Here is a 15,581-nt window from a genome sequence, read left to right as displayed (position 1 = left end):
ACAGTCCTCCACACCTGCCCAGCACAGTCCTCCACACCTGCCCAGTACAGTCCTCCACACCTGTCCAACACAGTCCTCCTCACCTGCCCAGTACAGTCCTCCACACCTGTCCAGTACAGTCCTCCACACCTGCCCAGTACAGTCCTCCACACCGGTCCAGCACAGTCCTCCACACCTGCCCAGTACAGTCCTCCACACCTCTCCACACCTGCCCAGTACAGTCCTCCACACCTGCCCAGTACAGTCCTCCACACCTGCCCAGTACAGTCCTCCACACCTGTCCAACACACCTGCCCAGCACAGTCCTCCACACCTATCCTCCACACCTGCCCAGCACAGTCCTCCACACCTGTCCTCCACACCTGCCCAGCACAGTCCTCCACACCTGTCCAACACAATCCTCCACACCTGCCCAGCACAGTCCTCCACACCTGTCCTCCACACCTGCCCAGGCATCATGTAGAATACAAACTTTAGTCTTTATGTATCTATATCAACCACTCTACTCTCCGAGACATTTCCCCAACCCATTCTATTTATTTCAATATCACTGGTTATTCAGTGCTCTGAAGAAAAATAATCTTAATATTAAAAATTAAAAATATTAAATATTACTAGATAATTAAATTTTGAAGATATATGTCAGTTTTAACAATTAAAAATTTTTAAATACTCACTAGGTAATTAAAGTGTTCTAAAATAGTCAGCATATTAGAGTTGGTAATATTTATATAATTACCCTATACCACTAAAGATGACAGGGAAACATGGGTATGGAAAGCATACACATAGGTGTCATTATATTCTAATTAAATCTCTTCACATTCTAAAGTATAAAAATGGCCTTTAAATCAGTTCTTTAAGTTAAATTAAAGTATATAAATTTGTACAACAATGCTGGTCTGAGTGGAGAAAAAAACACTTATTTTGTCCCATGCAAACTAGTAAAATAGTAACACTGTGAGGTTGATCTTCCTCCCTTCCCCTGCCTACCTTCTGGAGGATCTGCTGATGTTCAGAAAAATGGCCACAAAAAAGGAAAACAAACGGAAAATGAGGAAGAGACAAGCGGGTAAGTTTGGGAAGAGAAAGAGAGAAAGAAGAAAAAATTTAGCCCTTCCCCAAATCCATAACATGAAAAAAATAAAGTAATGCTATTATTTTTTAAATTTCACTTATCAGTTTAAAAATTTTAAATAAGTTCCTTTACTTTGTAATTTTGTTTTAATTTTGTCAGGGTAGTATCTTTTTTATAATTGAGTATGCTGTTATGAAATGAACTTTTTACTTCAAATTGCTAATTCAACAAGGAAAGCTATGTATGCTATTCTTAGACCTTGAAAGAGCAAGCCCTCCTGATGTCGACACTGGGAAAATATGATTATCTTTTACAGACAAAAAATGAGATTAAAGACAGCAACAAACAACCAGCTTCTAAGTGTTCATAAAAAGTGTTTGCTACTACTTTACAAGATATACTCACAAGACACGTTAAAATTAATGTTTTATAGTATTAGTGCACTTACACGGCTTACAACAAGTTATGCATGCAATAAAAAAAAAACAGGTTTGCTTAGAATTTCAGGAGGCGTTTAGGACATCAGTGGGAGGAAAGAAGGTAGGGGAGGCAGGAAGAAAGTACCTGTGCACCTCCGACAAAGAGGGGTCACTTTCATCAGACCTACGGTGAAAGAGTCGTGAGGAGAACAGATATCAAAACAGGTGAAGACATCAGACTGAAAACCAACAGTGTAGATAACAGAATCTTGTAAACACTGCCTTTGTGGTGTCTGCTTTTCTGTTTGCAAATTTAGACAAAAAATTAGATCCATGTTTTCTACCAATCTTGGGGTTAAGACTGTGTACCTATTACTGACCCTGAGACTCCACCTTCACCTCAAAAACTCAGGCCCTGGCAAGGAAAATTATCAAGTATCTGAACTGCATCACGACCAGGCTTCTTTTATGACTACCTGAAAGAAAAATCCCCATTCCAGTAACTGCATGAATTTATCTTGATAGTTACTGTTTTAGATGGATGCTAATGCAGAAATTTGACAAGTACATTCTATAACTGCACAGAAAGTAAATCACTCAAATGTTTAAAGCCCATAGTTTTAACTGATTTCAACAGTAGAGAATTCTTCTGATGACGTGATTCTTTGGTAACAACCAGTTGGGAAGATGCTGTCAGCCCTGTGCTCTGGACTCAAGTCTGCAGTGAGTGTGTCTGTTAGGAACTTCGATTGTGCAGCTTTCCTGGGGAGAATGGGGAAGGCAATGATGGCATGGAATGTAAGAACTGAACTGTAAGATCTGCATGTCACAGATGAAATACGACAGTCTCCAAACAGGACCCCAAAGGAAGAAAGACAAGGGAAGTTTTCCAAAGTGCAAATACAGTTGACTCAATGTATCCTTTATGGGATTACAACAGCAAGATTAGTGCAGTCCGTAAAACATATGAGTCACAAAATAGCAAACTATGATGAGATTATCAAGATTACTAAGACTGGCAGAAAAACAATTTGAGACAGGTTCTTGATCTGTAGCTCAGACTGTTCTGAAACTCACTACGTAGCCCCGTCTGGCCTTGAACATGTAGGTCCTCAACCTACTTCAGTGTCTAAGGTGCTGGGTGACACTTGTGAGCCACCATACCCACCTTGTGACAGAAAAGATTAAAACTACTGTGAATGAAAAATAAACAAAAATAAAACAACTGTTCACATACTAGTGAAAATGGACTTTGAGCGTCCTACCTTCCTCAGGTCATGGAACACATTAATAACATTAAGGACTGTTTTGTTTAATAGGATATTTACCTTTCTAGATCAATTTAAAGGGCATGTCATCTACTGAATACATAAAAAATTAATGAAGAATATATAAATAGCTGATGTATGAATTAAGCAGATTAAAAATGATTTCTAAATGATGAGTGTAATTACATTTATAGAGCCATTTAATACAATCTACGTGTATTAGACAGATCTTTTAAATGGCATCCTATAAATTTCAGAGCTGTTACATGCGGGAAGATGGCAGCATAGGAAGCCAGCGGCTGTGGCTGGGGGGAGGGAGGTCAAGTGCATGCGCTCACAGAAGTGTTATTCATATTCTAAAGCAGACAAGCCAGCGTTCCTGTCTATATTATGACAGTCATATTAGTACTGAATTTTTAGAAGAAAGATTCTGGGTCAATACAGGATACCTTTTCACTTCTAAGTTAGTGAAAATTATATTTTCTACCTCCTAGACTCTCCCCTCAACTCCCTTCCAGTCCTACATCCTCTCTCCATCGGGTGGCAGTTTGTTGCAGTGACAGAGTCAGTGAAATTTGTGGTAGATTTATCTGGAGCCACCGAGGGGCAGGAGCATGTGGTCTTTGTAAGTTGTCTTAAATACAAACATTTGCCACTTTTTGGTGTAGTCTATCATGGTCCTGTCCCTGTGTAAGCTTATAGAAGACGGAAAATCCAAAGACGTTTTAACACCTAATGCTCAAAGATCCTACTTGACTCCTACCAGAATAGGAGAGATCAGAAGAGAGTGCAGAGTCGTGCACAGCTACTGCAGGGAGCAATGTTCAGCAGGAAAATAATCTCTTAAGTTTGCCTACATGGTTCCTTTCAGTTTAAAAATACAAAAATATGGCAAGAGTTTACTAGTCAGACTCTGCCTCCCAGACAGAAAGGGCGAAAGGTCCACACAGACTGTTGTGGGAGGTGCAGAGTCCTGGGTGAGAAGCCAGGGCTCACTTCCGTGACTTACTTATCCTGCTGAACTGACGTGTTTCCCTGAGAAACAGTAAGACGATTAAACACGTTCAGTTCGTTACGGGGCCGGCTTGGTGGGGAGGAAGGAGGTGAGAGACTAGCCTCGGAAGCACCAGAATCCGAGCTACAAGAAAAAAGAAGATTAAACAGGTGGCTTTAGTTGGTTATTCTTTGTTAGGAAAGTTCTAGAAACATGCTTTTTAAAAGATTTTTTTATTAGAAGACTCCTTCTTTTCTTCCTCTCTTTCTTTTTTATTTATTTATTTTTGAGATCTTGCTTTCTGAATCATTTAAAAAATAATTTTACTAGATTTTGTCACATTGGTCACAAGATGGCACTGTAGAAAAAGAGTCTGCCTAGTGAGATCCAAAATCCACATCTACAAGGCAAGCCCAACTTAATTATAAATCTAAACAAAACTGAGAGCTATTGCTTGCTTTGCAGGAGAAGCGGCAGGCCCAAAGGACTCAGGAGCAATTTGCCTTACCAGTTGACTTTTAAATAATTTATTTTCTCCAGGCTACTATTTCTGAATGATTCCTGAGAGACTGGATTCAATAATTAAGGCAGATTACTTCTTTGAAACTATAAAAAGCAAGGATGAATAGAAGGATAGTCAGTATGCCAATTAAGTCAGCTCTACTGATGGCCAGTGGAGAAAATGTGTGTGTTATTTCTTTGCACAAGGGAGCAGAGCGGTAGTATAAGACTGTCCACTAAGGGACAGACACTCTATGAACATGTGTTTATGTTAAAAGAAAAAGTACACTAGTGTGTACTGGTATTAAAAGGCAAATGGGCATGATTGTTCTCCGCCGTTGACACACCTGCCCCTGACAGCATTCTGTGTAAATGAGGAAGCAGGGTGGTGGCAGAAGTTGGGGTGCTTTTACATAATGTCTTACTTATTTAATCCGTTTAGCGTCTACATGTTGTGGTGGAGCAGTTGCTAAGCACCCACGGAAGGGGTCAGCAGACTGCACTCTGCACTGCTGCTTAAACCCTCACAGAACATTAAAGAAATGCTTCAGGATGATATCAAGAGTCCAAATGGGAGTCGCAAGAAAACGACCCACATGCCACACCTAATGATGTGACCACTCAAGGGGGAAGGTCAAATTAGCTTCAGAGGAGAGGCTAAATTAATTTTGAGCTTTTATAGAAGACCATTTGAAATAGAAGCTTGATAACTTTTAGTTCAAATGCAGAGGAACCCTTTCAGGGCTTTATGAAAATAACTGAAAACTGTTAGTGACATGAACGGGGAGACACGTGCTCAAGTGTATTAAAAGTGTGTGGGTGATCATAAAGCCGGAAACCACTCAGCCAAGCCAATAGTTCACTTAATTGTCTGAGAAACAGGTCACGAGCAAATAGCAACTTGCAGCTGCCCCTCAGCGCCTGCTGCAGGGGACCTGCAGCCTTCTGAGTAGGGAAAAGAGCGTTAGGAACTTACTGTTTATGCTCCTTGGCCTTGGGTTTCTCGGCTTTCTCGTATGCCTTTCTCCTTGCTACAGGGGAAGGCTCTGGCATTTTTTTTTCTGATAGAGATGGCTGTCTGGAACTAAAATAGGAAAACATTTTAATTATTTTTCTTGTTTATTTTTATTATTATTAATATTTTTTAAATTTAAAAACTTTGGCAGCTAATCTAATCTAAAAGTTCCAAATTTATTTGGGGGGGGGATAAAAGTAGGATAAGAAAATAATACATGACTTATTTTTAGTGGATAGAAGCCTAATAATCACAAACTTTTTAAGTTACAATTTCATTAATTACATGTGTTTATTGTCTTTTAATGTAAAAAATGATACTGCAAGACAAACAAAATAAATATTTTAAGTATACAGATTTTATTTGAAACTGTTTGGTCTGGGGGAAAATTATCTAAAAAGTTTTGCAAGAAAAAAACTACTAGGCTATGAGAAGTAATACAATTTAATAAATAAACATTAAAAAGTGGTTTTAAACCACGTGGTTATAACATAGCAATGTAAGTAGTAACACAAGCCAAGAACGACAACTATTTTTACTGAACTAGATTTAGACACCGATTAGTCATTTTCTATGTTTTAGTAATAAAACATTCTTGTCATTAACTTTAAGTAGTAAAAGTTAGGTGTGGTGGCTCAAGTCATTAATCCCAGCACTTAAGAGACTGAGGGACCAGAATGCTTAAGTAAAATCTGAAGTCCACACCCACAAGGCAAGCCAAATTCAAAATTATATAACTTAGAGTTTAAACCAAACCGCTCACTTTACAGGTAAGGCAGCAGACTTAATAATCTTGAGAACAATTTTAAATTATTTCTTTTTGCTAGTCCCCTATTTCTCAATTATTCTTGAGATACTGAGTTCAATAGACACAAGGGATTATATTTCTGGATCCTGGCTTCACACAGTGATTTTTCAAGCCAGCTTGGGGTCCAGTGAATGAGACCATATGTCAGAAACTTTTTAAAATTAAAAACAAGGAGTAGCTGATGAATAATTAAAACTTAAAGATATGAGTTTTGTGGATGCAATGATAAATGTTACCATTCTCAGCGAGGAACACTGCTTAAAAACCACGGAAAGGGTTTGCAAGCGATATTCAAAGGTGGAAACCACGTGTGACTGAAGAAACCATATTTTAGCAATTCCACCCTGTGCACAAGCTAAGGGAATGAAAGCGGTGTGGTGGGAGCTACGGGTACGCCTGAACCAAGCGCAAACCTCCAGTCTGTGAGGACCTGGACCTGACAAGGTGATAGAGGCATGAAATCTTAGCACTCGGGAGGTGGAGGCATTAGCCCTGACTACATAGTGACTTTGGTGCCAGCCTAGGCTCCATGAGACTGCCTCCAACAAGGAAAGGAAGTGTCAGGAATCATAAATTTAGCCCTCTAAGTTCATGAAAACTTAGAGGCAAATTGTATGAAGAAGCAAAGTCTAAGAGACATTTTCCATAATATGTCATAAAGGATACACTTATAAATCAATATATTACCTGAATGTGGATTCCAGGCCACAGCCTTAGTCTTGAGGTTCCTAAAGTGCCTGCCATAAGGCGGACTAAAGCTGAGCACACACAAGGCCCCGACAGTCCCTTATCTGTGTCACTATCCCTGTCACAGTACTGAGGCCATGGCTACACTGGTTAGCAGCTTCCAGTATTAATCACATAAGCTCCTTAAGCACATGCAAGAAAATTCTATCATTAAAATTAATTCTGCAACTAAAGGTAGACGGGACTGATACATGGAAGATAATGGAAACGCCGTCATGAAATGAAGAATATTATGGGAAACAGACATAGACAGCAAGTTCATTACTTGGGTATTATCTGTAGAGTTGCTTATTTGCATGCTGCTTTAGGGGCAATATTCTCATATACATATACTCATATCAGAAACCATTTGCTAGATTATAACTTGAGAGTTAGTTTGCAAAAACATCACTGAAGAATCCTTACAAGTGAGGGGCTGAAGAAATGGCTCAGTGGGTAAAAGCACTTGCTGCTTTTTAAAAAGACCCGGGTTCAAGACCCAGCACCCACTGTGGTTCACAGCAGTGTGCAATTCCAGTTCCAGGGTATCAGACACCATTTTCTGACCTCACAGGCATGAGGCACACACGTGCAAAACACTCAGATCCATAAATAATAAATAAAAATCTAAAAGGTAATGTTTAAAAGGGAAACACACTACACACACATACACACATACACACACGCACACACGCACGCACGCACGCATGCACGCAGGCTCACTAACAAAATCAGGGAAAGTATGCACATATACTATCCAGTGCAGGGAAGTCTCTCTTTGTTCTCAAAACAGAAAATGAGAGTGCCATGGGTCACTTGTAATAGAAGAAGAGCTTTGTTGTTACAACTGCAGCTCCTCTCTATGAAGTTCTTTGTATGGGCATTGGCCCCGACACACAGTGAGCTTCAAGGTGAAAGGCTGGGGGGTGCGAGTGGTAGAGTACAGTCTTTCATATCAGCACTCAGGAGCCAGAGGGCAGTCTGCTTTACACAGGGCTGCTACACAGTGAGCCCCTATCTCAAAAACAAAACAAAACAAAATAAAAACCTAAACTAAAATAGGAAAACCTGAAAGGCACAAAGTTTATAATTAGTTTTAGCCTTTTTCCTTAAAGGGGTCAGCAATGATTTATTATCCTACCAGGTTATTAGAACCAGATCCTAGATAATCTGGAGTAAACTTGAGTCTTAAAAGCTTATATTGACATGTACTAATTTTATTTGTATAACTTTAGCCTAATGGAAGTGTTTCTAAATAAACTGTGCCTATAATCATTACTCAGAAAATGGTATTGCCCTTAGAGCAATCCTAAAACTTGGAGATTAAAGTCAAAAGATAACATTGAATCTTAAGTTATTTTGATTTTCCAGATCACTATGGTTAGGGTGAAAAACTTCCTTTTGCGGGGAAAGTATTTCCCACACAAACGTGAAAGAATTTGGGTGCTTAGCACCTACATAAAAAACTGGTGACTGTGGTAGCCCTCCTGTAATCCCAGCCAAGTGCAGGCAGAAAAAGGGAGTTCCAAGAGCAAACTTGCTGGCCTGGAGAGAGAATTCTGGGTTTGGCAAAGGACCATGCCTCAATATGTACATTCAGAATGATTGAGCTTACACCTAACATCAGCTTTAGAGCCCCGCCCATACAGAACACACACACACACACACACACACACACACACACACACACACACAGAGAACATATTCATACACAAACAAAAATTGGGGCCAGTAACACCTAACAGAAATTGCTTTGAAAACCAGAGACTGATTATTTTTCAACAGAAATAAGAAATTAGAAACATGCATATTAATAAACAAAACAAAAAGCCAAAAGGAAGGGAGTTAGTATAGCCAGGTCAGACTTACATGCTGCCTATCTTAGAAGGTAAGCCAGATGGGGGAAGAAGCTCTTTGTCCCTAGCAGAAGTACCACTGGTCTCTGTATGCATTCCAATCTCTTGCCCTTCTGCAACAGGTGTAAGAGAACCCGGCAAGGAGGCCTCTCCTGCACTAGTGTCTGAGGCTAGTTCACTGCTATCTGCATACAGCAACTCCATCTGAGTGGTGGTTCTCCTTCGCGCCTAGAGATGGAAAGAGAAGCAATCAGGGCCAGACTTTTGCACAGAACTTGATTAGGGAGCAGAGATTTTTTTTAATTAGTCTGCAATAGATAAAAATATTATGTACATCTTTTCCTTGCAGGTATGGAGCTTAGGAGATGGCTCAACAGTTAAGAGCAATGCCTGCTCTTCCAAAGGTCCTGAGTTCAATTCCTAGCAACCACATGGTGGCTCAAAACCATCTGTAATGACATCTGGTGCCGTCTTGAGGAAAAGGCCTGGTCAGTCATCCTCATCAACTTAGACCACGAAACCCAATACAGACAAGTTCAATAGAACTGCCCTATATAGGGCTAGCCACGTATGCTTCAGCACTGCCAGTATTAGATTTCAAAAAAGTTCAAAATGTCAAAGACAACATGTGTGATAGTGACAAGGCAGAGTCATAGCCAGACAAGACCTTCCAAGGCCACAGTAACGACCAGCATTTGGATGTGCCAGGGGCATTTTTAAATGCTGTGATGTCCGCAGTGGAGAAGTAACTTATTCACAACAGAGGACAAGAAAGCACAGGGATGCTGAACATCTCTCTGTGGTAACTCAAGCAGAAGTGACAAAGTCAGCCGAAGGTGAGTCAAAGGCCACTAACACCCCTGTGCTGTCCAGCCACAAGTGACCAGCTCCCTCAGCATGTAACTGCTTTAAAGACACAAAGACAAGAGAATGAAGAAAGGAAGTGGGAAGGAATTACGCCAAAGGAAAATCCATTGCAGTGAAGCTCAGCTAAACTCTAACATTGCTTAACTTTAAATGCTTTGTTAATACAAATTTCATTTTTATTTTCAGTGGGTTTTTTTCTAATATCCTAAATAATGAGTTTACGCTCCTCATTGGAAAATTCACTGTGTTGTATTCTGCTGTTTATTCTATGTCGTTAACACAGCACTGCTGTGGGCCTTATTAACATCATGAAATGACTTCACTATTCAAAGGAAAAGAAGGAAATGAGTCCTATGTCGTATCTTTCCAGTTCAGAAGCAGCAGGTAAAAGAAAAGCTTTGGTGATTTGAAATGAGAAAGCCCTGGGGACACCTTTTACCATCTTGTCCTTCCCACCGCACAGGTGGGAAGGCAGAGCACAGTGGATTATTTTGTGGCCCTCACTTCCCAAGTCTCTTGAGCATCTCACGTAGGCCTCACTGAATAGGCTAGGCTTTCACAGAGCCTAAAACAGGAAGCCCTGCGAGATTCTATCTGCTTTTAAACCACCACAAAAACCAAAAACAAAACCTGAGTTTTGGTAGCTTGTTTGATCATTCAGAACAAAATACAAACTATATACTGGAAAGCAAGTACTTCAAGGCCATACAAAAATCTATTGATGTATTTTCACCAGACTCATGAGTATTTTTCTAAAAAAAAGAAAAAGAAAAAAAAAAGAAAGAAAGAAATTTTATATTAAAAATCCATATTTAAGGCTTATCATGAGGAAAATGGAGCCTTGGGCTGATATTCCTACAAAAAAAGAAAACTGATCAACACTTAACTGGTGTTTATTGCTGAGCTAGGGCATGGTTCCTAACTCCCTCTCCCTAAATTTCTATTATAAATAATCTCAGAATACTTAACAAGGAAGAAACACTTAAAAAAAAAAAACAGTGCTAGAGTTTCACAGATCGTCACTTAAGTGACTGATACACCATTGTAGAGTTTACCACTTCACTAACCAATTAAGACTCTGCTTCCATTCTACATTGTATCATGCAGAAACAGTGTAAGAATTTAGTAAACCCTAAGTCTCAACTGAGAAGTTTTTAATTTTTTTTTTGAATTATTCCTTATAGAGAAGATAAAATTAGTTCCTTACGGACGAGAGAAGCTGAGCTTCTGCTCTGCTGAGAGCCAGACAGGAAGCTGAGCAGTTCACTCGTGAGATAGAGAACAATGGGAAAACAGTTGCCTGACATTTGCGATGTTCCTTACCTTGTTCTTTGATTTCACTTCACCACAGAGCTTCATGAGGTCTGAAGACAGCGTGCTGCATATAAATAAGGACCAATTAAGAGATTAAATTCAAAGTTACTACACAGAACTGCATGTCCTTTATGTGTACAACTATGAAAAAAATTAAGTCTGTGGAAAACACAGAAAGGTAACATTTGAAATTCAGATAGATTTATTAAAAATTAATCCATTTTTCTTCCTTAAATATTTTATTTTGAAATTTATGACAGGCATGTCTTTGGTTTTCATATTACTGTTCCTAGGGCTATTACTGACCATAAAATTAAAAATTATTTCTATTTTAAGGTAATTGCTTAATGCAGTAAGGGTTGAGTGTCAACAGTCTTATATGATGGCCTGGAGACATGGCTCAATGGTTAAGAACATTTACTGCTCTTATAGAGCATCTGAGTTCGTTCCCAGCACCACAATGAGTGGCTCACAGCGGCCTGTAGCTCCAGTTCCAGGGCATCCGATACCCTCTTGTGACCTCTGGAGGCTCCTACACTTTATGTGCGCAAATCTCCACAGACATACACAAACATACATAATTACACAAATACACATAGTTAAAATGAATGAAAATCATAAAAGAGAACGCTACGGAAGTAAGCCAAGTGTGGCGGCCTCTGCAGCTCTTACCTCCCCTCTGACCCCGGGCTGTGTAAAGGTGCCTCTTCGTCACTACTGTCCTCTTCATTTTCTACAAAGAAGGGAAAAAAACGCCAAGTTGGATGGGGACCTCATCCCCAGGCTAGACATACACACATCAGCTCAGCGTCTCAACACCGGCACTTTGGTGTGGATTGCTAAATCAAAATAGACTATAGAAAAATACTTCTAAGAAGCGCCTTTGTTTGCATGTGTTAGGATGAGGAGAAATGTACGGAGCGTACAGGAAAATCATGAGTTTGAACAGTGAAACATAGAAAAATAGTATTCAGAGAATGGGGATTCGGTTATATATTTACCCGATGAGTACACACCTTTACTTTACATGAATACTTTTTGCATACCGGTCCTATTCAAACACACACATTCACTGATGAAAAACAAAAGCTCACACAAAGGCTGCACCAGCTCCCATCAGTACACTTGGCCAATCACTAGCCTCCTGAACACATAAACATTCTAATACTGTACCAATTATACAAGCTTAGTAAGGTACCTTCCCCCGTCTCAAAATTTCGAGTAGAAAGAGCATATATGAAGCTATTCAGATGTCACACAACAGCATGCATGTCATCCACAGGGACACGGAAGACAAAGACAACAGGTGTGCATGCAACAGCTGTGCCAACTACTGTAAAAACTGCCACATCAGCAAAAACTGTAGCAGGCAAGGAAAAACAGAAATAACTAGGAAATCGGCAGCTTGAGACCGCTACAAAACATAAACTAGTTAACTGTCAGCCATCCCCTAACACACATGCAGGTTTTTAAAACTCACATTTTATAACAAAGTCATTCACAAAACGAAATAATATCATGATGCAATTTAAGTATATAATGTACGGCATTCACACATTTACATTGTGTAAGTATACTATGGACACGGATCAACCAATTCCTTCCTCTCTTCTAATGTTCCCTTCCTTCAACCACCGAGTACACACCTTGGAGAAAGTTTAGTAAAGATTGGAAATAATATCTAAGATGGAACCATGTCTAGGATTCAGAGAGGGGAAGGAAATGGTCTTGAAGACAATATGCATCTCAAATCCATCTCTTCAAAAGAGTCCTCTGTTTGAGGACTTAGTCCTCAAACAGAATATTGAGTGTCTAGGATAGTTGAATTAGTTAATAATATAAAATTGGGGTTATAAAGAAATGGCGAGGTATGGCACTTTCGAATGAGAACTATCCCTTACAGGCTCAGGTATTTGATACTTGGTCCCCAGGAGGTGGAGCTAAATGGTGAGGCACTGCTGCCTTGTGGGCGGAAGAATGTCTCTGGGGGTGAGCTTGGGGCATTTACAGCCTTGTCCCGCCCCTTTTCCAGTTTGTTCTCTCTGCTTGGTGTTTGCAGTTGGATGTGATTTCCTACCCTTTTCCTTACAGACAGTGGGGGAAATAAATAGAACTTGAGACATAAGGCAGAAGTTCAAACTCAGTTTTAAAGAATACTTAACTCCTACTTATGAATATACACCTTCCAGAAGGATAACTTATGCTTTGTATATACACAACATGGTCAGAGCCAAGAGAACCCCACCCCAGCCGGTCACCAATTTAGATACGTCTTGCAAACTGAAACCAATGTGAAGTACTTGCTCTTGGGAGCTAGCACACAGTCCTTAGCGCGAGCACAAGCCCATCAGATGTGCTTCTCACAGAGCAGCACTCAGACTCAGACAGACACAGAACTCCCAGGTGTTCTGCTCGCCCATACCAGGGTAGAGACTTTACCATCTAACCTCCCTGGAAGTGAACCAAATATTTGTGCTTTTCCACCATTTCTTATTAAGTTTTTAGATAAAAGGGATGTGTTGGCATTCAGAAGTCGCATATGGAACAGAACTAACGCACAAGCCCTGTGACTTCTTCCTGTAGAAACACCTACTTGCAAACCTATACACACCTTGGCTAACTTCCAAAACGCCAACTCTCTCAGTATCCCTGGTCAACGACAAAATAATAAAGGATGCTCACGAGGTCTAAACTATACAAACAATGGTTAGTGCTGACTAAGTGCTTTCTGTATGGGGGCCTAGAATCTGGTACAAGTTAGGCACATATACTAAAGACCCTTGGCCCCAACAGGAACCTTGGGTGGTGATAACTGTCCAGTACATTTCCCTGGCTCAGCCTGCTGTGTTTGGTTTCTAGGGCCTGCACTCTCTAAGGTCTCTCACGGATGGAAGCAAACAAAGGAACTTGAACGTGGCCTCCTGTGGGCTCGTCTGTGTGCTTCCCCTTATACTACCGCTGTATGTTCTTATAATTCTCAATAAATCTTAACCACACATACAACTATATGCTAAGTTCCGTGAGGCTCCTAGAAAACCTGTACTAGAATAGGGGTACAGTAGAATATATGCTCCTAATAAAGATAGGAATAACATGAGAAAAGCGAAAATGTTCCTCAAAATCTGTAGGATCGCTAAGTGTAGTAAGGGGTGGGGATCCCGCCTTAGCCTCTAACGTCAAGTTTCACCATTATAAACCATGTACTTTTCCTGCAGAGCCCTGATCTGCTGGTACACTCCTTAGCTGTGTGACCCCTCATCCTCTTTTTGTTTTATATACCAGCTAAAATCCCACACCCTCCCATATCTGGCAGAGATGGCTCAGAGGTTAAGAGCACAGGTTGTTTTTCCAGAGGTTCTGAGTTCAATTCCCAGCAACAACATGATGTCTCACAACCATTCATAATGAGATCTAGTGCCATCTTCTGGCATGCAGGTGGAATACTATACATAATAAGTAAATAAATCTTTAAAAAAAATTTCTATGTGCAATGATCTCTATAGTCTCTTCTACATTAAAAATATGATGCCTATGATTATAACCACGATATTAGTGTGCTCAAAGTCCTTGTATTTTATTCCATTTATTAAAAAATATATATTCTTAATTTTCTTTTTTGAAGGAATAGATAAGACTATATACTAAAGAAAGTTATTTATGAAGTTAAAACAATGGATGCAAGTTAATATATATATTTTTTAAAAAAATTAAAAAGGAAAATAGACTGCATGTTTTCCTGTAAGAGAGAAAGCATTCAGAGAACATAGCTAATCCCACAATTGAGCTCAATTGACGGTTAGCTCAAGCCAACCTCTTTAAACATCTAGGGATTTCAAAATCAAGAATGTTTAACAAAAAGATTTAGTGGGTTTTGTTTTTTAATCATGAATATGTTTCAAAGAAGGTCATGCAGAAACAGTGGCTACCAACGAAACGCTGTGAACTATATGGCACAATTAGTGCAAAGGACAATTAGTGACTCATGCAGCTGTCGACACACAGAAAGCTAAACATACTCACCTAGTGGGGCGCTATCTAGATCTGGATAAACAACAGCAGAAGGAAACAAAAAGCAATACTCCAATCAAAACAGATCCAACCTTAAAACTCTCACATAGCACAAGATCATGCTCCGATGTTAAGATACACGGAACAGATGCCATAACAAACACAGATGCATTTTAGCACAGTTAGGTACGCGGCGTAGAGGGAATGAGACTTGGTTAATCTTTTAAGTCATTTAAATAACCAATTCAGAAACTTTCCTGGTCTCCTTTATCCATAGAAGCCAACGGTTTGATATGGTTAAGTAACTTTAAGTGGGTAATTTTCTTGGAATGACAGTAACTACTTTCCCCCAAATTTACATACACATGCAAATTAAAGTAAGAATATTTATTGAAAGTCTAAGTACGTATAGCATCTATTCAAACAAGCCATAGAGGAAGGAAATATAGATAACAATGTCCAAAGAGCAAAGCCACCATGCAAGTCATCGACATAAAATTTAATCCAAATTACCTTGCAAAGCATGGCCTAGTAAGGCATCCAGCTCAGGGTTTAACTCAGCCTTCTCCTTTAACATGTGGAATAAGAGCTGGTTTTGTGTAGCACTGGTGATTTCGGTTTGCTTGAGTCGACCTTCAAGGACTTTAATCTGAGCCTCTTTCTGGGCAGCCTGAAGACCCTGAAACAACCAGAGAAGCAAACTCTTAGATCATAGAAATCAAAGCCC

At 39.8% G+C, this 15,581-nt stretch overlaps 2 protein-coding genes across 23 annotated transcripts in view; both read right to left on the bottom strand.

The window, feature by feature from the left end:
* Positions 1-648, bottom strand: part of LOC113456748 — a 1,785-nt gene extending 1,137 nt beyond the window's left edge. The window contains exons 1-2 of one of the 3 annotated variants that reach the window (XM_026782674.1): positions 363-648; positions 15-313 (exon numbers count right to left, since the gene is read on the bottom strand). In XM_026782674.1, the coding sequence (XP_026638475.1) occupies positions 15-313; positions 363-459 (396 nt within the window). In that variant the 5' untranslated portion in view covers positions 460-648. The remainder of the gene's footprint in view (positions 1-14; positions 314-362) is intronic. The other 2 variants (XM_026782672.1, XM_026782673.1) reach the window with 2 other exon arrangements.
* The window catches only part of Kif21a (kinesin family member 21A), a 119,651-nt gene that overhangs the window by 15,065 nt on the left and 89,005 nt on the right, over positions 1-15,581 (bottom strand). For 2 of the 20 annotated variants that reach the window (XM_013348837.2, XM_013348839.2), the window contains 9 exons: positions 15,368-15,533; positions 14,867-14,887; positions 11,519-11,579; positions 10,856-10,910; positions 8,679-8,893; positions 5,237-5,344; positions 3,775-3,903; positions 1,643-1,681; positions 994-1,008 (listed from right to left, as the gene is read on the bottom strand). In XM_013348837.2, coding sequence (XP_013204291.1) covers positions 994-1,008; positions 1,643-1,681; positions 3,775-3,903; positions 5,237-5,344; positions 8,679-8,893; positions 10,856-10,910; positions 11,519-11,579; positions 14,867-14,887; positions 15,368-15,533 — 809 coding nt within the window. The remainder of the gene's footprint in view (positions 1-993; positions 1,009-1,642; positions 1,682-3,774; positions 3,904-5,236; positions 5,345-8,678; positions 8,894-10,855; positions 10,911-11,518; positions 11,580-14,866; positions 14,888-15,367; positions 15,534-15,581) is intronic. The other 18 variants (XM_026782667.1, XM_026782668.1, XM_013348840.2 and 15 more) reach the window with 14 other exon arrangements.

This window comes from Microtus ochrogaster, chromosome 15 (genome assembly GCF_000317375.1).
Source record: "Microtus ochrogaster isolate Prairie Vole_2 chromosome 15, MicOch1.0, whole genome shotgun sequence".
NCBI lineage: Eukaryota > Metazoa > Chordata > Mammalia > Rodentia > Cricetidae > Microtus > Microtus ochrogaster.
Note: the sequence above shows the minus strand (reverse complement) of the source record. Positions and strands in the feature narration are given on the sequence as shown.